The sequence below is a fragment of the Chiloscyllium plagiosum genome, chromosome 23, assembly GCF_004010195.1.
Source record: "Chiloscyllium plagiosum isolate BGI_BamShark_2017 chromosome 23, ASM401019v2, whole genome shotgun sequence".
In the NCBI taxonomy this organism is placed as follows: domain Eukaryota; kingdom Metazoa; phylum Chordata; class Chondrichthyes; order Orectolobiformes; family Hemiscylliidae; genus Chiloscyllium; species Chiloscyllium plagiosum.
Window position 1 is genome coordinate 41817140 of NC_057732.1, and position 25566 is coordinate 41842705.

General features: G+C 40.1%; 1 protein-coding gene across 2 annotated transcripts in view; it reads right to left on the reverse strand.

Annotated features, from left to right (window-relative positions):
- Window positions 1-25566, reverse strand: part of exoc4 (exocyst complex component 4) — a 571126-nt gene that overhangs the window by 530470 nt on the left and 15090 nt on the right. For both annotated transcript variants that reach the window (XM_043714034.1, XM_043714035.1), the window contains exon 3: window positions 5705-5889. In XM_043714034.1, coding sequence (XP_043569969.1) covers window positions 5705-5889 — 185 coding nt within the window. The remainder of the gene's footprint in view (window positions 1-5704; window positions 5890-25566) is intronic.

The window sequence follows — 25566 nt, forward strand, 5'->3', positions numbered from 1 at the left end:
TTTAAATCCTCCCAAGCAGTTCGAGCAAATTTCCCTGCCAGTATATTAGTCCCCTTCCAATTTAGGTGCAATCCGTCCTTCTTGTACAGGTCACGTTTACCCCAAAAGAGATTCCAATGATCCAAAAATGTGAATCCTTCTCCCATACACCAGCTCATCAGCCATGCATTCATCTGCTCTATCCTCCTATTCCTGCCCTCACTAGCTCGTAGCACTGGGGGTAATCCAGATATTACTACCCTCGAGAACCTCCTTTTTAAATTTCTGCCTAATTCGCTGTAATCTCCCTTCAGAATCTCAACCTTTTCCCTTCCGATGTCGTTGGTTCCAATGTGGATAATGACCTCCTACTGGCCCCTCTCCCCCGTGAGAACATTCTGCACCCTCTGAGACATCCTTGATCCTGGCACCAGGGAAACAACACACCATTCTGCTTTTTCTCTCCTGGCCACAGAAACGTCTGTCTGTACCTCTGATTACAGAATCCCCTAACACAATTGATCTCTTGGAAGCCGACGTACCCCTCGTTGCATTAGAGCCAGTCTCAATACCACAATCTTGGCTGTTGGTGCTACTTTCCCCTGAGAATCCATAACTCCCTACATTTTCCAAAACAGCATACCTGTTTGAAATGGGGACATCTACAAAAGACTCCTGCACTAGCTGCCTACCTCTCTTACCCTTCCCTGAGTTAACCCCATCTATATGACTGTATCTGAGACTTTCCCCCCTTCCTGTAACTGCCATCCATCACATACTGTTGCTGTTGCAAATTCCTCATCGCTTCTATCTGTCTCTCCAACCGATCCACTCGATCTGATAAGATTCGCATCCAACAACATTTATGGCAGATATAATCTGCAGTAAGCCTTCAACTCTCTTTAAACTTCCACATCTGACAAGAAGTACATATCACTGCAAAGGCCATTTTTGCTCCTTCACAATCTACAGACCCAGAAAGTCACACTGTCTTATTCCTCTACAAACACTGCCCCAGGTTAAAATATAAGCCATAGCTATTAATTTAAGTTTAATCAAGAGACTTATCTCCAAAAACATATAATCAAGAAAGAATCCACTATACTCACTACTGCAGCCTTTCTCTTGGACAGACTTAAAACAACAATTAACTTCATTCCATAATTTTGTTAATAAATTCTATTTGCTTAAAACGTGGCAGTTGGACCAGCTAATTCACTCCAGGAATATCCACTGTACACTTAACTGAGACAAATAGTAAAGTTACAGTGTGCGCTACCTGCTTAAAAATGTTTTAAGGGAGTCAGGCCTGGTCCATAATAGGGAGGTACCACTGCAAGGAGCCTTGGCCGTTGCTGACAGGGTATGCTGCAATGTACACACTACTGCCATTTCCAAACAGTACAGGAAGGAGTGAATGGGGTGCTAGTCAAACACATGCTTGGTTTTCCATGATCTCAGACTTTGAGAGGGTTGCAAAGCTTCACTTAAGACTATGAGAAAAGACCAGGATTTGACCATACAGTCTGTTGTAATTGCCAGTGGTTGAATATGATAAAATAGCTATTTAACTAACACAGAAACATGACATTTTAGATGATGTAGCATTTCATATTGCTCAAATCCTGGCCTTCAGCCAGACAACAAAATGCCTCAGTCTTCATAAGATGGGACTAGAATGCGAACAGTAAGGCTCTGATAAGACAAGTCAGATGAAAACCATCTGATTTGAGATTACTGATTTCTGTATGAAATATAAAGGGAAAGCTTGGCGTACCTGAGATGAGGCTTTTTAAGTAATTATAATTACATGTTAGAGTACATATTCATACAAGAAGTTTATATTTATTAGATGCGAAGGAATTTATGTTTTGAAGGCAGCACGCCTTGGCTGCAGAGACTAGTTTTGATAAACACCACTGAAGAAACTTCTTCTCCTTCAGCAAGAAGATTAGAACAACAAAAAGGTATCAACAAAACAACCTCAAGAGTACAAAGAGACAAACAACCAAGCAAAGGGAAGACAGAAACAGTTTTAAAACAGGGTCACCATGACAAAGAGAATAAACAACTACAACTTCACCAGTAACGCAAGAGGTAAGCTGTTCCTTAAATTGTTAGCCTTGTCACAGAATCAGAATATTAGGTTTAACTATTTCTAACTTAACCTTAGAGCTGATATTACAAATATTATAAAAATTAGAAGAAATTAACATCCTTTCTAATCTTCTGTACTAAGATCAGCATGGGATATGAATTACATGACTGAATTTGAGAAGTCATTTGTGACAAGCAAATATACGATGCATCTGACAAATGTCTAGAAAGGAACATAACAATCGGTATTAGGCTATGGTCAATAATCCAAAGAGCCCAAAGACAGGTGATAAGGGACGTAGTAAACATCACAAGAAGATGGGCGGACCAAGGTGGACCATGAAGCTGTCAATCATTAATCATATATTCACAGGACAGGATGTGCAAGTCAGAAGGGATGTGGCAAGGACTAATGTCAATGTTGAATGGAACCATTGTAATGTAGTATCTATAAATATCCATTACCTTATTTGCAAAGAAAGAGTGTCACGAGCCTCCAATTGAGCTCTAATTAAGAGGGTAAATGGGCCCCACATGAAAACTAGTTTCAGAGCAATCTCTGGCCTCTCCCAAGTGTGGCAGAGGAGCTCAAAATAAAAACTGACTTGCATTACTGAACAAGAGACTCCAATTCCTCTTTAAAAATCCCTCCCCAATACAGACCCTGAAGTCTACTCCATCCGCTAAGATAATCAGTGCTAATCTTTGGGCATTAACTCCATTTCTCAGCCACCTTCCAAAATCCCCGATTCCCTGACAAGCCGATAGCCTGCCTAAGTGACCTTAGTTATTTTCTTTATTCTTTGCAGGGACTTCAGCATCACTGGTACAGCCAGTATTTTATTGCCCAACTTTAACGCACTTTATAGAGTGGCTTGCTTGGCCATTTCAGCAAGCAGTTGATTCAACCCATTTTCTGGAATTGGAGCTGCCTGTAAGCCAGGCCAGGTAAGGATAGCAGATTTCCTTTACTGAAAACTCATGCATTCACCAATGTCATTCAATGATAATCACTGAACTCCATGATTATGACTGAGATTTGCTTTGAATTCTAAAATTACATTAAATGAAATTTATATTAAATGCTGTCGTGGGATTTGAAAACTCCTGCAAGTACTCAACCAAAAAGAGCAGAACAGCAGATGCTCAAAATCACAAAAAACAGAAATTGCTGAAGAAACTCAGCAGGTCTGGCAGCATCTGTGCAGAGAAAGAAAAGTTAACATTTCAGGTCCAATGACCCTTCAATCTGCTTAAAGCTCAGAAAAGGTTCGTATATATGCTGGAGTTGTGAGATGGGCAGTGGGGGTGGGGGGTTGGTGGGCGAAATAGAGTAAATGCACAGCGGAGATGGTGCCCAGACAGAAAGAGAGAGGGAAGAGAAAAAATAAATTGGGCATTCAAAAGGTCAAACTGGGAGAGTCAAGAGCTGTAAATGGGAATGATAAGTGGCTGACAATGGGTTGTTTCTGGCAGAAGCCCATGTGACAACAGGTTTGGTGTGTGGCAGTTGGTGTCAGGACATGGGAGAAGGTGCTCCAGGCCCTAAAATTTTTGAATTCAATTTTCAATCCGGAAGGTTGCAAGGTCCGCAAGTGGAAAACGAAATGCTGTTCTTCCAGCCTGCACTGAGCTTCACTGGAGCACTGTGCAACTCTGGAGTCAAGACGTTGGCCAGAGAACATAGTAATGTGTTGAAATGGCAGACAATAAGCAGCTCAGAGTCATTTGAGGACAGAAAGCAGTTGTTTTGCAAAGCAGTTGACCAGTCTGCATTTCATCCCCCCAGTATAAAGCAGACCACACTGCAAGCAGCAAATATCATAAATTAGATTGAGCAAAGTGCAGATAAATCATTGGTTCATGTGGAAGATATGTCTGGACCCTTGGATAGTGAGAAGGGAGTAAGTAAATGTTACACTTTTTGTGATTTCCTGGGAAGTTGCCAAGGAGTATGAGGTGGTGTTGGGAGTGGATCAAGGTGTCCCTGAGGACAGTCCTTGCAGATTGCTAACATGGGAAGGAAATATGTGGTGGCCTCCCATTGGACAGGATGGAAATTGCAGCTCATGATCCTTTGGACAGGGAAGCTGGTGGGACTTTAAGGACCGGGGGATCCTATCGCCATTGTTGAACCAAACAGAAAGGATGACGGCTGAAGTACAGAAAAAGATGGGAGAGAGATTATGGAGGGCCCTATTAACCACAGTGGTGGGAAACCCTTGATTGAGGAAGAATGTGGACATTTCAGAGGCCCCCTTGTAAAAGTAGGCATCATTGGAACAGATGCAATGGAGACACAGAAACTGGGAGAGTTAATCAAGTCTTTGACAGAGGAAAGATAGCTCAGAGTTCATGGATTTGTACTGGTTACTAGCTTACCCCCAGAGAGGGAAACAGTGATGTTGAGGAAGAGAAGGAAGGAGCAAGAGATGGACCAGGTGAAGGTGAAGGACAGGGTAGAATTTGGAACAGAAATTAATAAACTTTTCCAACTCCAGACAAGAGAGAGGAGTATCACATGATGTAATCCATGTACCGGAGAAACAATTGTGTGTAGAGGCCCAGGTTAGACTGGAATAAGCAATGCTCCACATACCTGGTAAAAAGACCAGGCATAACTGGGCCACCATGGACACACACGTTCAAGCTGATGAAAGTAAAATGCATTAAAGGAGAAGTTGTTCAAAGTAAGGACATGTTTGGCAAGGTGGAGAAAGGTGGTGAAGGTTGGAAATGGTTCAGGTCATTTCTTTTCCAGGAAGAAGCACAGAGCCCAGAGACAATCCCGATTGGGAATGGGCATGTCAAGGCATTGCATGTTACTAAAGCATTAGCTTGGGCCTCCAGATTGCTAGCCCAGTACACAATCATTAATACGCCACTGGAAGAAAACATATGTGCAACTTATAAGGAGTTCCTTGCACATCCATTCCCAAGAAAAAAAGATCAAGATCAACTCAAGCTTTCAACAGTTGGCTGATATCTAATAACAATCTGCACAGGTCCAAAGAAATGCTGGTCTGGTATAAGAAAAATGCATTAAATCATCAGAGTATAAATGTCCTCCCAGATACAGAGCATTGTGTAAATGACATTCAACATATTTAGTATTTTGAACTAGTTGATCATCTAATCTGAAGAAGGGCCTGTGCCCGAAACGTCGAATCTCCTGTTCCCTGGATGCTGCCTGACCTGCTGTGCTGTTCCAGCAATAAAGTTTCAACATCTAATCTGATGGCATATTCTCTTATGAGAAGATTGTCAGCTACGAATGATTCTGCTTACCACTTGTAACTACTCTAACATAATTTCTTGAAAAAACATGACTGAAACATTGACAATCTTTCAAATAACTTTTCTGTCCTCAAAATGAAACAAAAATCAGATTCACAGCAACTCCTCAAAACACAACTTCAAAACACACAAAGGTCAATTAGCATCAAAACAGAAAAAGTAAATTTTTTTCAACTTTGATCCCATTATGCCAAAACTACAAATCGATATCTGCAAAATGCACCTGCTGTGCATTTCCAACAATTCCTGATTTTATTTCAGTGTCATGCAGTTGACTTTTTTTCTGTTCCCATTTCTATTTCATTCCTTCCTAAGTGCATTTCATACTGACCCAATTTTATTTTTGTCCCGGCTTTTATTGCCCACACGACTCGTGGACTTAATATACAGGTGGCGGTGTAATTCGTCAATCAGGACCAAATGCATGTTCAATTTCTTGCTGTGGAGCTCTAGACGCAGATCACTCAATCCTTCGACCTGCAGCAGCTGCCCCTCCAAAGAATCTACTGCGGAGACCTGAGACAGAAAACAAGAGGACAAACAACAACTGTGATTTTTGATTCCTATGTTCCATTATTAAGATCATTAATACTCCAAGGCTCTGGGCCACCATGGCACAGTGCAAAAATCTGATTTCCCCTTGGACAATTGCCTTGACTCAATTCCCCATCATGTAAAAAGTAGTAATGTTCGTTAAGATCTATGCAGTCCCTTGTTTGATCAGACATATTGGGTACGGGAAGGCAAGATAAACATCTACTCACATTTACCAGGTGAATAATCTATTTCAACTAGCATCACAGATAGTGGTCTTCAAACAATTTGAATCACTCAACATAATATTAAGAAATCGCTTGTTGAGAGTTGTTGGAGCTACAAACATTTAGGCAAGTGCAGAGGATTCCCTCATACTCCTAAATTCTACCGTGGACATGGTGAACAAACTTTAGAGCTAAGAAAGCGTTATGCACTGCAGAATTCCCAATCTCTGACCTTTTCTTTGTAAGCAGCGTACTGAAACAGCAGTTAGGCTTCTGGTCAATACTAAGCCTCAGCATTTTGAGGATGGAAGAACAGTGATAATATGGTCTTGACTGTCATGGGGAGATGACGGGATTCTCTCTTGTTGGTCTTTCACTGGCATTAAAAAAAAGTGTGATATTCACATATAGATCAGCCAAAATCCAAATGCTTTGTTTTTCTGAACACAGGCAAAGGCTGTTTCAATATCTCATTCATTCAAGGTTCTGAACACTGCAATATTCAACATTCCCACAACCATCAAATGAACTTTTCAGACATGTTGAAAAAAAGTGTAAAGTAGGGTTCCAGATTAGCTTTTTTTGAGAGAATTTCAACTGACACATTCCTACCTCTGCAACATGTTGAGACCATCACTATTTTTCTTGTAGTTTTCTCAGTTGTGGAACTGAGAGTTTAAGTTGAGAATTGAACTTTGACCAGTCTGCTGTTATATTAAAACAAAAGAGAACAAAAGCAGATATTGTTTCTTGGGAACTGGCCTGGAAAGATCATCTAAGTTAGTTCCCAGTTAATGATCTAAGGGCACTGCAGACGATTTGACATAGAAATGTTGTCAGGGACTGGCAGTTCGTTGGATTTCAAATCGGTCAAATGAAGGGAGGACTGATGTTGGGCAGCCATCCACAAAGAATGATGCAAGCAAAAAAGAACAGGAAAAATTTGGTTGAACTGTTTGACTGTTCTGAACAAGAGGCAGTTTTGTTTTGGAAGCTTCTTGACTGGGATTATCATTCTCCAATTATTCTGCAGTCATTGACTTGTTTAAAGTTCTGAGAAAGGAATGCCAATCTGTAAAAAAAAAGCACAAATCTTCAGAGGTCTGCAGAAGCTGTTTACATTGATCATTAACTTTGGATTTCACGGAAGGTAAACAATCATATCTGTCTATAATAGAACCCATTATCCAAGACCTGGTATTCAGTGTTGAAACGGGTTTATCAAACTGGTAAATGATACGTTTTTTTAAAAAATTATCTTTCAACTGTGTCTCTAAATATAATCCAACAGTCTCTCATAAAGAAGATTGGGCCAAGATCATAAATCTAAATAGATTGCCATGTCATTTATCTGTGTTCTGATGAAGTTATATTGTTAATAATAAATTGTTTATTTATGTTTAAATTATACATTTGGTGTCCAAGATCTGTTATTTGCAAAGTCTGGTCAGGAATATTTGCAAAGTCTGGTTTGGAACAACTGAACAAATTTAAGGCTTATTGCGTGCTTTAATATTATTGTTTCGCTAATCCAGTGACAGCAAGGCTGTATAGTTGAACATGCTTCCTCTCTGCCATAACAAATAAGGTAGTTTAATGCAATCTATCATTAACCACATGTAACAAACAGATGATTTAAAATGACTACTTCTAAAAAAAAATTCCATGACACACATAGCTGGCCGACAAGACAGACAGCATAGTAAAATAAATTATTTCCAAGAGGAATGGATTGTTCGAGTCTATGAAGTTGGTTTTCTTTTTAATTCTCCCATGGGACCTGGGCTTTGCTGGCATTTATTCCCTGCCCCTAGGTGCCCTGGAGAAAGCCATTGTGAACTACCTTCTTGACCATTGCAGTCCATATGCTGCAGGTGGACCCATGATTACATTAGGGAACTCCAGGATTTTGACCCAACAGTGAAGCAATAACGATACGTTCCAAGTCAGGATGGTGAGTGGCTTTAAGGAGAACTTGCAGTTGGTGGTGTTCCCTGATAGCTACTGCCCTTGCCCTTCTAGATGGAAGTTGTAATGAGTTTGGAAGGTGCAGTGGGCGCATCTTTGGGAATTTTCTGCAATGCATCTTGTAGACAGTACACATTGTTACAATGGTTGTGGAGGGAGTGGATGCTTCTGGATGTGATGTGCATCAAACGGCCTGCTTTGTCCTGAATGGTATCAAGCTGCTTGAGTGTTGTTGGATCTGCACTCATCCAGGCAAGTGGGGAGTATCCTATCAGAGGTCTGACTCGTGCTTTGTCGATGGTGGACAGGGTTTTGGGAGTCAAGTAGTGACTTACTCACAACAGTATTCCTAGCCTCTGACCTGCTCTTGTAGCCACTGTATTCATATCGTGAGCCCAGTTGAGTTTCTGCTCCATGGTAACCCCCAAGATGTTGGAAATCTGGGATTCACAAATGGTAATGCCATTACATGTCAAGGGGCAGCACAGACATGGTCTCCTCTTGGAGATGGTTATTGCCTGGCTTTTAGCTCAATGATGTCTTTCCAAAGTGATCAGATTGCCAAATCAAAGAAGCTCAGCAGATATTTCTTTCATAAATATATGATTTGACAACTAACTATTCAAAGACCAGTTCTGATCAGGTTCTGTGAATTCCTAATCTTTCAATAAAACACCAGAAAAGCAAAGTCTTCAACACTACAGTTCATCTGGAACTCACCTGGTGGAGTAATACAGCTGCAAGCTAATAACTTCCATAATTATCCCCATTTTAACATAGTATATCGACCAAGATAAGGCTAATGTTTAACGATGTAACTTAAGTATATATGACATATGTACTTATCTTTGCACCCAAAACAGAAGTAAATCAATTTCAACAACCTCTCCTCAGAACTACAAACAATGAGAGTTTGGTATGGATGTAGTAGTTAGGTAGATAAAGGTGAACTAGTAGACCGGATTTTCCTGGACTTTTTTTTTTAACATGGAAATGTATTGGATACACATCCGGCAGCATCTGTGGAAAAAAATGTTAATTTTTCAAGTCCTGGTACCCTTCTTCAAGGCTGCATATGCTGATGGAGGGGTGATGGTGAGAAAGAAAATTAGAGAGAGTTATCCAGTGGTGGGAGGCCAAGTAAACTGCAACTCAGACAAGAGTAATTCATTGCACTGTTGCACCAAAGGGCTATCAGTCCATTGCAACTGTGTGTGGAGCAATCTGAATAGTCTCATGCTTGGACTTGGTACACGTCAAACAAGTTTATTCTTTAAAGAGCCTATATAACTTATTTTTCAAAAATTAATCTACATCCTCCCATACAAAGAAACATTTAGATATGAGAAGAGGAAACGTAGTGAATCTTCAATTGTCAACATGAGAGAATTATTGATATTCTATCACTGAATATATTTAAGGCCTGGTTAAAATTTTAGACTCTCAGGAAATCCAAGTGTTTGGGGAGCCGGGGACTAAGTGGAATTGATAGTCCAAGATTAGATACAATTTCAGTTAACACTGAGCAGTCTACTACTGCTCTCATACTGTTTTTGATGCATTACCAAGAAAACTGTCGAATTGATTTCACTCTTAAAATGAGAGACCTTTCTGATTTTTTTTGTGGGATCGGAGTCTTCCTAGTAAGACCAGCAGTTTCTGTACATACAAAATTGCCCTTTTAGAAGTGGTATGAAACAGCCTTCTGGAATAACTGTAGCTCATCACCAACTACAGATACACCCAGTGCTACCTGAAAGTGAACTCCACGATATTAGTGACATTGAACAAATAGCAACATAGCATGAAGTCTGGCTTGATTGTGTGGCTTGAACAGGAACTTACAAATTATGATGTTCTCTGCTACCCTTTCCTTTCAGGTGGTTGAGGTTGTGGATTCAGAAGGTGCTTGCAAATGTACCCTGGTAAGTTGCCGCAATGCATCCTCTGTTTTGAGACAAATGGTGGCCACTGTCCACTAGTGGGAGTAGGACAAAATATCAAAGGGATAGATGGACTATTGATTAAGCAGCCTACAGTGTCCTGGACTCTCAGGTTTGAGTGTTGTTGAAGCTGCATTAATCCAGGCAAGTGCTGAGTATTCCATCACACGCCTGACTTGTGAATTATATATGATCTTCATTCATTGAGGCAAATTACCTGCTTCACAATTCTCAGCCTTTCTGACTTACTCTTGAAACCATATAAGCACTAAGTCTCTTGTCAACGTGTCCTTGAAGATGTACACAGTGACAGACTCAGTGATGGTAATGTCATTTAATGGGCAAACAGAGGTGATTAGATTCTCTGTTGGTGCAAATTGGCAGTAAGTGAGCCAAAATAACAATGTTTCTGAAACTGTGCTTGAGCGCTTTACATTCACGATGAATGTAAAGATTGGAATGAGGTCAGGCAGATGGATCTCAGAATAGGAGCTCCCTGATTGGGGGTATTAATCTGATGCAATCAGAGAGTCCTAGCTGACAAATATAAACAGAAGTGTTGGGGTACTGCTCAAAGAGCCAGTAATTAAATGATGACTTGGTAATGGAATATTGGCTTTCGCAGAGTCATTCCAGTAGCAGAGAGAATAACACAGCCCTGAAGACACTCTTTCATGCCAGTCATTTTTGAGTTCAGGTAAACATTTCTGGTATTCTGGTGCTATTTGGGAAGCTTGACCTGATTGATCCTGCCAGACATGGGCCCAGCATGTGGAATGAATGAGGTTTTTTTTTCCCCAGAAAAATGACATTGGGCCAGATGAAAAGCCATGAATAATTATCCGAACAGCATGTGGACTCACAGTTTTTACAATTATTAGAAGCCTAACTTTCCCAGAGGCACCAGATAGTGAAACCTTTCAATAGTTGACAGATAAAATATTACATAATTCCTCTAACTCGGAGACACAATCAGTTTTATTCAGCAGTTCAAGAACAAAGGGAGTGCATGTCGGGTTTTTTTTGACGAGGTTAAGACGACTGGCAGAAGCACATGATTTTGGTTTAACCTTAAGTGAGATGCTGAGACACTGTGGGATTAATGATGCGACAATGCAAAGGCACCTACTATCGGAAGCTCAACTCAACTTCTAACAGACATTACAACTGACATTGCTGTTAGAAAATGCAGCATGTGGAGCTTAAGAATTACATGATATACTGATAGAAGTGGACACCCTCAGCAAGGCATATGCCAAACAGAAGCACCCTAAGTCAGGCCACAGCCAAACCTCAAATCGAAGCCAAGCCTCAGCCTAGCGATTAAAATTTGCGAGGATCTGGGCCAGCAGGCCATTGTAGTTGCTGCCAAAATGCAGACTCAAAAATCCCACCTCAGCCTGAATTCACTACGAGAACTTATAGGCTATTATCCAGGAGAGTGTGCACTCTGCAAAATCCTACTTCAGCTGGTTTTTGGTCGGTGGGGTAGGGGTGGGGGTGGGGGGCTAAATTTCTTAGCAACATCCAAATCAGAACCAAAATAAACATCTGGTTAAAAGGTTACCCAGCTATAATGGAGGTCATTGCCATTGCAGCTGTATCAGTCTTCACAAAAATTCACTTTGGATTCCAACTGTTAGGTTCATACTTTACCTCAGCCAGGCTGTCAGGGAACCCCGACAGATTTAAAAGTACAACTTCAGTTCTCGCCTCTTATGAGTAGCAGTTGGTTCAGTTACCAGTGACTGTAATAAAAGGATTGGGCCCAAGCTTGATCGAGCAACATTGGTTGACAAAGATTTAATTTGTTCAACTCAACATTTCTCGATTAATAAATGGCTGGGTAGGACGAGGGACTATCCATAGGGGCAAGGCCACATTACACGTTGATCAAGAAGTAATTCATGATTCTGCAAAGCCTACCCAGTGCCATTTGCCTTACATGCCAAAGTTTAGCAGAAATCAGGAGGCTGGAAAGTAAAGGAAGCATCAAACCAGCACAGACAGACATAAACACACACTGTTAAGGGATAAGTTGAAGAAAAAACTTTCAAATAAAAGTTCATTTAACCAGTTTCCATGATGCACAACATCACAGGACACATAGGATTGGGTTTTGCTTGATTTCTGAAGACACTGGTCAATGCAAATACCTTCCAGTCAGCTTGGAGAAATATTCGTTTAATTCTTACAACTGAGATTCTATTTGCTAAGCTTCCAATAAATTGCTCAAGAAGATAATCGGACAGCCAACACCTCCATCCTGGAGCTTTGGAAGACACAATCCTTCTGACAAAAAAAAAGTTACAAGACTAGCTTCCCTGGGATGCCCCCTCTTAACATGCACTATACTCAAGTTTGTATCCCCAAAACCTAAATATTTTCAGTGCTCTCTGAATGACAATCAACTTGTAATTAACTTCCAGGGCAAGTACCAGGTTGTTTGTTCCTTCTTCCAAAAACAAAACACTAACCTGATCACAGATCCCCAAAGGTCACTTTCAACTCTCAGCTCATTATTTTTACATAATTGTTGGTTGCAAGTAATGAAAACATGAGGATTCTAACAACAGTCAAATGATTAGACCAGAATTTGGTTTAAAGTGGGAATTTGGTACAGAGGTGATGAAAGTCGATGTTTACGGTCAACCCTGAAAGTCGCAATGCAAGTGGGGCAGGATAAATGTGGATCAAGAGGCCTTGTGGCATGGAGATGAATAACGGAGGGACATCACAAAATACAATGTGAAGAAAGTGCAGGGAAAGCATCTGACTGGTCAGTTGGCTAAGTATTTCTAGCCTTTTAGAAGTAAAAAGGGATGGGAAGTATCCACGTGTCTGGCTGCACTGGGTCTAACAGCACTGATTGGGCTTGAAAGGAGGTTCTGCTGACAGAATGTTTAAAAATTAGGAGCTAAAGTTAAAAAACAGAACCTCCAAGGTAATAGTGCCAGAATTGCTACCCGAGCCACTGACCAATTGGCATTGTGTAAATGTAGTAAATTGCATGGTTCAAAATAGGAGTGGGTGAAATGAGTTTTAATTTATGGGGCAACAGTATTTGAATTGGAAGAAAGGAACGGTTTGGGATGGACTTCATCTGGGACCTGTGTGTTGGCGAATCAAATTAGTGTGGAGAGAATTTCAGGCCACAAGAAAAAGTTGCAGAATTAGGAGTCTGTTCCACCATTCGATCATGGCTGATATGGTTTTCACACCCAATCTCTGCCTTCGCTCTGAAACCATTGATGCCCTTACTCATCAATAACCTCTATGTTAAATACACTCAATTACATGGGCCTCCACAATCTTCTGGGACAACGAGTTTCGCAGAATCATCGTTACTCCTCAGCTCAGTTCTACAAGTTCTTTGCTTGACTCTGAGGTTGTGCCCTTGGATCAGAGACCCGTCTACACCTTCTCCGTATCCACTCTATCCCGGCCTCTCAGTATTCTGTAATTTTCAATCAAATCCAGCCCCCCCCACCCCAACCAATCTGTCTAAATTCAATCAATTACAGACTCCGAGTCCTCAGCTACATCTCATAACAAGCCCTTCATCTCCAGCATCATTTTTGTCAACCTCTCCTCGACTGCCTCCAAGGCCAGCACATCCATCCTTAGATATGGGGTTTAAAACTGATCACAATGTTTCTAAATGTGGTCTGCGCAGAGCCTTCTCTCATCTCAGTAGTACATGCCTGCTCGTATCCTTGCAATCTCAAAATGAATGCTAACATTCCACCTGCTTTCCGAACTGCCAACTGAACTTGTACATTAACCTTCAGAGAAACTGGAATTAGGACTCCCAAGTCCAAGATATCAGAGATATCCCATGCCTTCAGTTGCTTCATCCAGATTGTTCATATGTAACGTAAATAGTTGCGGTCCCAAAACTGACCCCTGCAGAACTCCACGAGCCAGCGGCTGCCACATGAAAAAAAAACACTTTATTCTGACTCTTATCAGCCAATCGTCTATCCATAACAGCATCTTGCCTCTCACACCATAGGCTCTTACCTGACATAACTTCCTGCTGTCCGATCCTGTGCAGAATCCTGTCAAATGCTTTCTGGAAATCCAAAATAGATCATATCCATTGACTCTCCTTTGTCTAACTTGCTCACTCCCTCCTCAAAGAATTGAAAACAGATTTGTCAGGCATGCTGACTCAGCTCTTTAAAAAAAAACTGCACTAAGTACTCCGCACTGTCATCCTTTATAATAGGCTCTAATATTTTACCAGTGACTGAGATCAGGCTAATTGGTTTCACATCTTCTGCTTCACTCTTTCCTTCAACAGGGCTGTCACAGTAGCCATTTTCTACTGTTCTGGGACCCTCTCCGACTCCACTGAATTCCTGAAAGATCACCACCAATGCCTCCAGAATCTCCTCTCACTCTGGGATGTAATCTAATTCAAGTCATTTATCTATCTTCTCCTTCATGATGGTCACTACACTCATTTCTGCCCCCTGACTCTCAAAGTTCTGGCATGCCAAGTACTTTTTCAGCTCCTCCGCCATTTCTTGGTTCCCCATTACTACTTCTCCATCCTCATTTTCAAGTGGTCCAATCTCCCCTCTTTCCACTTTCTTATCTATTCATATCTAAAACAAACTCTTGCAATCTTCTTTTATGTTTAAATTCATTTTGGAAAAGTGGAGAGAGAGCACAAATTAGGCTTCCAAAGCATTGTAAAAGTCATATACAAGTGAACTTTGTCCACTCCCAAGCCAAAATCTCACTTGTGCAGAATTGATGTCATGTTTATCTATGCAACAATTACACTGTACTGCAATCCAAACTAATTCATTGCATGAGGTGCATTTTTTAAAATGTTTTGATTTGATAAAAAGCAGTTTTTTTTAAAACAACAAATACACAAAACTTGCATATTCTTGGTCTTGCAAGTGAAGTCATTAAGTGTTTGTTCAAGCAATTACCGTTTTGCTCAGATTAAATGGTTCAGGCTGCCAACAGCACCAACAGCATCAAAAAGCAGCAAATTAATTGAATGCTTTTTTAAGTAATTATTCAGAATTACTATTTGTTTGGTCTCAGAGTCAGAACCCAGCAACATAAAAAAATGCTCAACAACACCTTACTTAGTATAGGCATTCTAACTAGAATCTCACATAACAAATGCAATATACCTTGTACAGTTTAGCAGTTAGTAGTTCTTGTTTGGCTTATTCGAACATTCTTTTTTGAAAACCAAATCTGGATTCCAGCCAAGCACTTCAGTTTTCAACATTATCTTCTTCAATGACCTTGAAATTCTCATATAAGGACACTATAAATTCAAACATTCACACTCAAAAAGATTACTGAAGTGAAAGTTCAAAGTTATAGCAGTTACAGAAATCTGGTTGAATGAGGACAGGAATAGAAGCTAAATACTTCCTGTTACAAATCAGATCCAAAGGTTGCTCAAAGAAGCAATTATAGTTGTGAAGAGGAACGATATAGTTGGAGAAAAGTTCATAAAATGAGGCCATATCAGTCAAACTGAAGAAAAAAGTGTGGGAATAGGAGTGTACTGTCGACCCTAAAATCATCAGAGGGAGATAAAAGAATAAAAATGAAGACAAAAACAGCAGTCTAACAGTGGGTGATTTCAACAATAAAAAGGGACTAAAAATTCCACAGCCCTCTGGAAGTCGAAAGATGGAGAAAAATCTTATGATAAAGGATGAGGGCTCAATACTCCCAAAAACCCTAGAATATGAAAAATGGTTGGTATGAAATTCAAAACAGAAACAAAAGCATAACACAGCATGAAAAAATATTGCCAAGTTTTTTTTCAAATGCTTAATCAACAGAGGATAAGCCAAAAGTACTACCAGGATGGGGGAAAAAGGAGTGATATAATTTGTAAGGAATACTTGGGATCTAGGTTTTCATAAGAAATGGGATGATTCAGCCATGGCAGTGAAAGAGGAGCAATGCAAAATTCCATGAAGTCGACACTGTGACAGAAGAAATTAAAAATGATATTAACACTTCCCAAAGTTGATAAATATACAAGTACAAGTAAAATGTATCTTGAATTACTAAAGGAAGGCAAGAGAAGAAAAAGCACATGCCGTGACCATCACGTGCTATTTCTCTCTGGATACAGACTCGGTGCCAGAAATCTGGACGAATATGTCAAAGGAAGAAAGGGATAGAATAAAGCAGCACACATCAGCCAGCCTTACTTAAAGAAAGAAAAATTACTGAAAACATTTCAGAGGAACAGGATAAATCTTCACTGAGGAGGACACTGAGTAATCAAAGACAAGGACAGTACTGGAGTTACCAATGGCTCAAGAGAACTGTTAGTTGTGGCAGCAGTTCCCAGTCAGACTCATAGTCTTCATGCTCATTGCAGCAAGATAAGATAATGAAGTGCCTCATTGAAATCTCTGTGGGAAAAAAAACTGTTTTTAATCAAGTGTAGAAGAGAAAGTCTAATCCCACCTTCAACAAAGGCTTTTTTAATTAATTGCCATTACATATGGGGGTATTCTGAAAGTATAATTCAACCACAAAAAGGTAAAGAATTTAGGTGAACTTTTTTAGACAAAAGGTTGCAAGTTGGAAAGAGAAGCCTCCATCCCATTAGCAGTGGGGAACGAAGGTCAAGTCATCCAAATACCAAGGACGAAATGATATATAAACAGAGAAGCTTGAGAAAGGACACCAGAAAACAGCATTGTAAGGGGACAATTGTCAAACATTACTTAGTCACTGTGACCTTGGGAAAATGATTACAGCTTCGTAAGGTACCAAAAAATATCCACTCATTATGATGCAGCTGCTAAAGGTATGGGGAAGAGCATAACAGTCAGAGGAGAAGTGACAAGCACTGATGTCAATGTTGTATGTAATCATTATAAAGCACAAGTGTATAAATATCCTGCACTTTATTGGGAAAGGCAGAATGTCCGAGAGAATACTCTGACGCTGCAAGGTAAGGGGCTCCGAACAAAGATAGATTGTGCAGCTGAACACGGGACTCAAGCCTCCTATTCAAAATTTCACTCCAACAGAGTCACCACAGATTTATTAAGGGAACATCACATCTGACTAACATGATTTTGTTAATACAAGATATACAAAGATGCAAGCAGGATGCTGCACTTGTCGTAATCTATATGCATTTTAGCCAATGTATTGATAAATAATGCCTATATGTATGAGGGATCTTAAGTGAAAGTTTGGTATTACAGCTGTTGCGGAAGTAGGGTTGAAAGGAGGACAGGAATGAAAGCTTCACATTCTGGTCAGAGTTCCAATCCAGATGGTTTCATAGTAAGCAAGAAGAAGCGATTGTAGCAATTAGGAGAATGATGTAGTTGGAGGAAATATCATTAAACAAGGTTACATTAGTCAAACTGAAGAAAAATTGACTGGTCACCAAAACGGTCAGGGAATTCAAGAGCAAGTGACAAGTTGGAAGCAAAATTGACTGATGAGGAAGCTGCTTCTGTGATGGAATGCTGTCTCCAGTACAGTGCAACAGGTCTCAATTTTAGTTCCTTGCTTTGGCACATCCATCCATAATTTAGATGCCTAAGTGAATTATTAAGGAGTTTGGAAAGGATACAGTAGGAATCATATGGTGGATAAGAAAAGACAAATCTGTAGACGATGGGAAGGCATCAGGTTCACACCGACCCAGAGTTTTCAATGTGCTTTCAGTTGACGTTTTGGAGTTGAAGCTGCTCGATATCACTCTCTCTCTCTCTCTCTCTCTCGCTCACGCTCTCTCTCTCTCGCTCTCTCTCTCTCGCTCTCTCACACACATACTGCTATACTGGAAGATTTGATGAATAGTAATTAAATCATATGTTAGTTTAAGTATTGTGACAAAGTTGTGCCAATTCCTTGTTTTGTTTGCAATTTAACAGTGGGGTAAAAATAAAGTGTATGTTACTTCAAGCCGAGTAATGTGACTAATCAAATCACATCTGGATTGCAGCACCTTACACTTACCTTTAAACAAAAGTTAGGGTCCAAGCTATCTCCTTGATATGCTTTGAGAAGGTTTTGTCTTGCTCATAACACTGCCCTGCACTCCTTCCTGGGAGAAAAATAGCTTTTCTTCAGGCCCCAACGAGGTCTCTTGGAAAACTGCCTGAAAAGATAATTTTCAATCTCTAGATTTTTCTAAGTTAAACCAAAACTTAATTTCTGTTTGATTCTTGATTGCTCCCAATGAGGAAATACGAGATAGAAGAGTGTGTGTTGTCTTGTCTAGAACAGCAGAAACTAAAAAGGTAGGAAGGTTTGATAACTTGAAAATGGAGAGAGAAGATTTCCTCCTGTGAGAACATCTAGAATGAGGGATCACTGTTTGAAAGCAAAAGGTCACCTATTTAAGTCAGAGATGATGTGTTTTGTTCTCTCAGTTAGTCGTGAATCTAACTCCCTTTCTCAGAATCTGGATTAGTGGTGCTGGAAGAGCACAGCAGCATCCAAGGAGCTTTGAAATCGACGTTTCGGGCAAAAGCCCTTCATCAGGTATAAAGGCAGTGAGCCTGAAGCGTGAAGAGATAAGCTAGGGGAGGGTGGGGGTGGGGAGAGAGTAGCATAGAGTACAATGGGTGAGTGGGGGAGGAGATGAAGGTGATAGGTCAGGGAGGAGAGGGTGGAGTGGATAGGTGGAAAAGGAGCTAGGCAGGTCGGATAAGTCCGGACAAGTCATGGGGACAGTGCTGAGCTGGAAGTTTGAAACTAGGATGAGGTGGGGGAAGGGGAAATGAGGAAGCTGTTGAAATCCACATTGATGCCCTGGGGTTGAAGTGTTCAGAAGACAATGGAGGCAGTCTTCAAATACACTTAAATGGCAGAGACAGACTGATTCTTGGTAAGCAAGGGTGTGAAAAGTATTTTTTTCAGGAGTAGGTCGCAACATGGAATTGAGGTTCCAAATCAGATCAGCCTTGATCTTATCGATAGGTGGAACAATTTCAAAAGGCCAAGTAACCTACTGCTGCTCCTAACGGATATATTTGCATATTTTCAGTGCATACAGTAGTTGCGTGTAATTGCATTGCTCAACAACCATCTCAAAGATTTTATATTAATCTTCAATTAGCTATCAAAATAAACAAATCCTTGTTGTTATTATGTCTAATGGTATTACCCCTGAAATATCCGTTCTGACTCAATGCAATTTCTCAGACATACGGAGGTTTAAGGTCAAGTGCAGATGGTGGCAACGGAGTCAAAAATAAGCAATAATAATTTGATGCATTCAAAAATATTGCCACCTCATTTACTATCAAGACTATAGAGTAGATCAAGTGTCTGAAGTGGAAATTACCTCCCAGTAAACATCACCGATCAAAATCCACAATTACAAGCATATAATCTTTAGCATGTTGAGATTGCACACTGGATATTTTGAGATTTTGAAGACATTTTAACAAAGCAATTAGAAGGTTATGCTATTATCATATAAAAATGAAGCAATATTATCAAACTACGAGAGTGTGTATCACTTTTCAATTAAAAAAAGCCTTCTCTTCTTATCCCCTATTATTAAAACTTGTCTTACAAGTTCATGATGCAAGCTCAGGTGTCAGAACAGATGCAGTATAAAAATTATGAAAACAAAGACTCAGTCTGTAATAGCGAATCTTCAACAAATCACAAAAAGAAAAGGAAAACATGAAGATCAAACTGCACCATGTATAATAATGCTTAAGGTTGTGAATGGTATAAGTGAACAATGATCTTGGACTGAATCCAAGAGAATTACACTTTTACAGTGTGCTGAAACTCCTGCTAACCATGATGTACTTGAGGAATCCTAAAGGTGCAAAAATCACCATGTAAGTCAAAAAGTATTTTCCTTCTTTTTGCAAGAATAACGCAAATCACAGTTAAAAAAACAAAGAAAATCGAACCTCATATTGGATAGTCCCACTTTGGGAATCTAGCAATTTCTACACACCAGTGTCGCTCACAAAATACAATAAGCTATAGACAAAGGATTTTTTTAAAATTATATTTCAACAGTCTCCTTTTCATCTATATGCAACCAAAAATTCCAAACTAAGTTGGATTTGATTTGTTGTAGTCAAATGTACCCAAGTACAGTAAAAACTCAGTATGCAAGTATTACATTACATCGATCATAGGGTGCTTAGACAGGGTGAGGAGGTGCACAAAGCAAGATCCACATTATTTGAAGTTATAGAGTCCATTCATCTGTCTAACAATGGCAGGAAAAAAGCTGTTCTTGACCCTTTTGGTGCTTGTGTTCAAGCTTTTGTATCTTATACCTGATAGCAGAGGTTATAAGAGCATTACCAGGGTGGGAGGTGTCTTTGATGTTGGCAGCCTTTCCACGGCAACTAGTATAAATAGAGTCCATGGATGGGAAGTTGGTTTCCAAATGACCTGGATTGTACATACAGCCTTCTGTGGTTTCTTACGGTCCTGAGCAGAACAGTTGCCATACCAAGCCATCAAGAGCTGGTTAGAATGCTTTCTCTGGTACATCTGTTAAAAACTTGATCAGGGTCCTTATGGACCTGCTGAATTTCCGAAACCACCTAAGTAAGAACAGGTGTTGTTGTCCCTTCTTGACCAGCACATTGATGTGACAAGTCCAGGAAAGATTGTTGGTTATCATCACTGCTGGGAAGTTGACACTCTCAACCCTCTCCACCCCAGCTCCATTGATGCCATCCTCCTTTCTTCATGAAAGAAATGTCAAGTTCTTTTGTTTTGCCAACATCAAGAGAGATAGCGTTATAGGGCAACAATAACAAAGTCCCCCACCTGCTTCCTGCATTCTGACTCATGGTTATTTGAGATTCATTTTACCACAGTGGTGTTGTCAGTAAACTTGCAGATGGCACTCATACAGAATTTGGCTACACAGTCGTGGTTGTACAGGGAGAACAGTAAGGGGCTGAATACACATTCTTGCAATGTGCCAGTGTAGAGGGTTACTGTGGAGGAGATGCTGTTGTCTATCTTCACTGATGGCAATCTGGAAGCAGAGGATCCAGTTGGCACAGTGAAGAGCCAATTCTGAAATCTCAGGAGTTTTGACGTTAGTCTGGAAGGGATTATGGTGTTTCAGGTGGAGCCACAGTCGGCATGCTTGTTATCCAGATGTTCCACAAATGAGTTTAGGGTGAGGGAAATGGCATCCGCTCTTGACCTGTTTTGTTAGTTGTCAAATTGCAGGGGATCTGGGCAGGCTGGGAGGCTAAAGTTAATGTGGGCCATGACCAGCCTCTCGAAGCACTTCATGATTCTGGAAGTCAGAGCCACTGGCAGTAGCCAGTAAGGCAGTTTGAACGTGTTTTCTTTGGTATTTGGATGATGCTGGTCTTCTTGAGGCATGTGGGGACTTCAATTGTAGAAGGGAGAGGTTGAAAATGTCAGTGAATACCTCTGCCAATTGGTCCACACAGGATCCAAGTGCATGGCCAGGGACTCTGTCTGAGCCTGTCCCTTTCCTTGGGTTCATTCTTAGGAAGACCGATCTGACGTGTGCAGCAGTGACGAAGGGAGCTGACAGTACGCCGCTAGCATTCTGTTCAAACTGAGCATGGAAAGCTTTGAGCACATCAGGGAGGGATTTGTAGCATGGATTTCTTCACTAACCTTGCATTGCATGAAAATAGGGATGGCCAATTTGTGTGCCAGACATAATAAATTTTGATGATCTTTACAACCAATGGACGTTTTGTATAAAGTCCACGTAGTAAAATAACAGATACCAGGTAGGAAGGAAAGGCCATTAGAGTCTCCATTTCCACACCAAACTCATCTTAAAATTGTCATCAATCATCATAAAATGGCTTTCGCTGGGGAAATAGCTCAAGTAACTCAGCACACCCACACTGGCTTTTACAGAGGAGTAAAGCAGCTGGTTCTATTCCAGACTGCGAAATAAACCTCAGATTATGTCAAGAGGACATGAACACTTGGAAACATACACAGCAGCACAGGCAGCATGCATGCAGCCACACACAAAAAAAACACTGACAAACCACAAATGATGACAATCGTTTTTTAAACTAACAAACGGATCCTAAGGGAAATAGAAAAAAAAAGTGTCCACATTGTTTGCCTTGTTCTGTATTGAGGTGTAGTGTGTGGGGATTAAGCAGGAGTGTGGAATCATTTTTGGATAAATCTAAACTGCCACACATTCACAATAATTACAAGGTCTAAAATGGAAGCCTGTACTGCTCGCAAGGCTTTTCACTGTGCCTCAGTACACGTGACAATAAATTCAATTCAATTCAAGTGGAGTTGTTTCCCCACCTTTTAAGTGTGGGAAGGTCAGGAAGTACAGATAGATTAAAAAGCAAATCACAACAGAACATAGAACAATACAGTGCAGAACAGGCCCTTTCGCCCCCTATGTTGCGCCAACCTGTGAACTATTCTCAGCTTATCCCCCTACACTATCCCATCATCACCCACATGCTTATCCAAGGATTATTTAAATCTCCCTAATGCAGCTGAGTTAACTACTTGGCAGGTAAGGCATTCCACACCCTTATCACTGAGTAAAGAACCTGCCTCTGACATCTGTCTTAAATCTATCACCCCTCAATTTGTAGCTATGCCCCCTCGTACAAGCTGACGTCATTATCCTGTCTACCCTATCTAATCCTCTGATCATCTTGTCTGTCTCTATCAAATCCCCTCTTAGCATTCTTCTTTCCAATGAGAACAGACCCAAATCTATCAGCCTTTCCTCATAAGACCTTCCCTCCAGACCAGGCAACATCCTGGTAAATCTCCTCTGCACCTTTCCAATGCTTCCACATCCTTCCTGAAATATGGCGACCAGAACTGTACACAATATTCCACACTAGCCTTGTGTATAGTTGCAGCATGATATTGCGGCTCCGGAACTCAATCCCTCTACGAATGAAACCTAACACATCGTATGTCTTCTTAACACCACTAAAATCAACCTGAGTGGCAACTTTCAGGAATCTATGTACATGGGACTCCAAGATCCCTCTGCACATCCACACCACCAAGAATCTTTCCATTGACCTGGTACTCTGCCTTCCCGTTATTCTTCCCAAAGTGCAATGCCAAAGAAAAGCCGTGAAAAGTATTTAAAATTGAATGCTTGTTTCCAGTCAAAGAAAATCCAAAAATGTTTTACAAATCCATGAAGAGCTAAAGGATAACCATGGAGTGAATTGGATCCCTCAAGATCAGAGAGGTAAGCAATGTGTATGGAGTCAACAAAAAAGTGAGCATGATTTTTAAGTGAAGACTTTGCTTCTGTGTTCCCCAAAGGAAATGATACAGACATGGTAGTTAAAGAGTGCAACAGGAATCAGTAAAAAAAAAAATGCTGGGATAACAAGCAATATCCATATCTTATTTGAGTGAATTAAAACATATGCATCGCAATTTATGAAAACACAAATCAATCAAGATTAGCTCACCTTCTCAAGAGCAACAAACATCAGGAATGCCCCACATTCTGTGAATTAACTTCAAAAACTGTCAGTTTCTGGGCACGTTCATTACATAGTTAATACAAAGGAATAAATTTACTTCCTTCTGGTACAGTGGTTCAAAGTCATACACTGTTTTTGTTTATTCATTCATGCAATTGTGGGTGTGTTGGCCAGGCCAGCATTCATTGCCAACACTTAATTGTCCAGTGAATATTTAAGGGTCAACTACGAGATAACAACAGCAGTTTCCTCCCAGAAAGGACAGGAGTGAACAGAATGGGTCTTTCCCCCCAACAATCTGCTGATTCATGGTCATCGGCAGACCCTTAGGTCCGTTTCTTTTTAAACTGATTCCAAAACTCTGCCCATTTGAACCTGGGTGCCCAGAATATTACCTGGGCATCTGCAAGAATACTACTGCTACGATATTGTCTCTGTCATACTTAAACAACAAACATTACAACAGTTGAAATAACTCTGATCAATGTTCCAGCATGCTGATAACTTCAAATGACCAAAATGGTGCAAAAAAAATTAAAAGTGAACAGCTCATGTGTGACAGAAGATCCAGAAAGCAGTCATCCTGTAAATGAAGCATTAAACCAAGACTGAGAGTAGAAAAAAAAAATTATATTTTACCCTTGCTGGCCCTCCTTAGGGGTGCCCAACTGAACAAGATAAAACAAAATGAGGGAACTTGACTCTGCATCGAAGAAGATGTTAATTCCATAAAGACCTTGGTGAAGCATCTCTGGATCTGAAACATTTACTTGACTTTCTCTCCACACATGCTGCCAGACCTGTTGGGTTTTCCCAGATATTTCTGTTTTTGTTTCTGATTTCCAGCATCCACAGTTTTGTTAATTTCATGTTCAAGGAAGAAAACTGTCATCCTGGATTCCATCTTACTATTGGTCTTTTCATCAAATTTTAACTAGAAATTGGAGTTCACAAAGTAAGTCATAAAATTCTATCTGCAATGTTATGAAGACAATATGGGAATTACAATTTCAATTTCAAAATGTGAAGCATGCTTCACTGGTAAAATTACTCCAATTAATTTAAGTGGGAAAAAGAAAGGAAATTAAACAGAGGATGCAATCTTCATGTGCTTGCATAAATTACTTGAATACTTTTAAGCAGCAAGGTAATTTTTGCATGGAAAAAGTTTGCTGTTCACAAAAGTAAATAAATTCATGAAAAAATACCAAAACACAATTTTTGTTTTCCCATCTGTTTCAATGAGAACATTTTAAAACATTTACAGTGCAAACCCTGCAATACAACTTAACTGACATCATTTCTGAGCAACCTTTGTGGAAAACGCCATGTAATAAAGCACAGTGCAATGAAGTAGTGATGTTATTAAGGCTGTATGAAACTTAGTTCACACGTAGGAAGAAAGGTTTGCTAAAAGGTAACTGCCTTATTAAAAACCTGGCAAGATTTCCTACCCACTCTTCCAGTTTCATCCTTAGCTGTGGCGTATGCAAATTTGGGAGTACAATGACATGCAAAATACGCAAGCCCTTCACAAAAAATATGTTATTTCAAGTTTGCTCCTGTCTGGGCTTCAAAACAACATATGAATTAAAAGCACAAGCAACAAAAAAAAAGTTTGTTTTCAGCAGGTAGAGTCTCATATATAATTCAAAATCTGCAGCTTATCGGTTCTGCATTTGATGCAGTGAGAGCAATTAAAAAAATTTAGAATACCTTGCAAGAGAGTTTTTCTTTTGGAACTATAAACTGAATTTGAAGGCGAACTTTTATAGCTGGAAAAATCAAGAAAGCTCTTCAAACTGAAAATCAAGTACTTGATATTTTTGAGATGCTTTGTGAAACAGTGTTATGACACAAAGACAGTCACCCAAATCAAAATCAGCTCACCAGTCCCTGTATTTGTAACAAGGATTTAAACCCTAACCTCCTTAGAACCTCTCCCCTCAACTCACACAAAGACAGACAAATGGACACAGTTAAGGTATAAATCAAAATGAAAAAAAAAATTAGCTGTGAATGGCCAATTCACGAAAGCTGTCTCCACGATCCGTAATATCACAGACA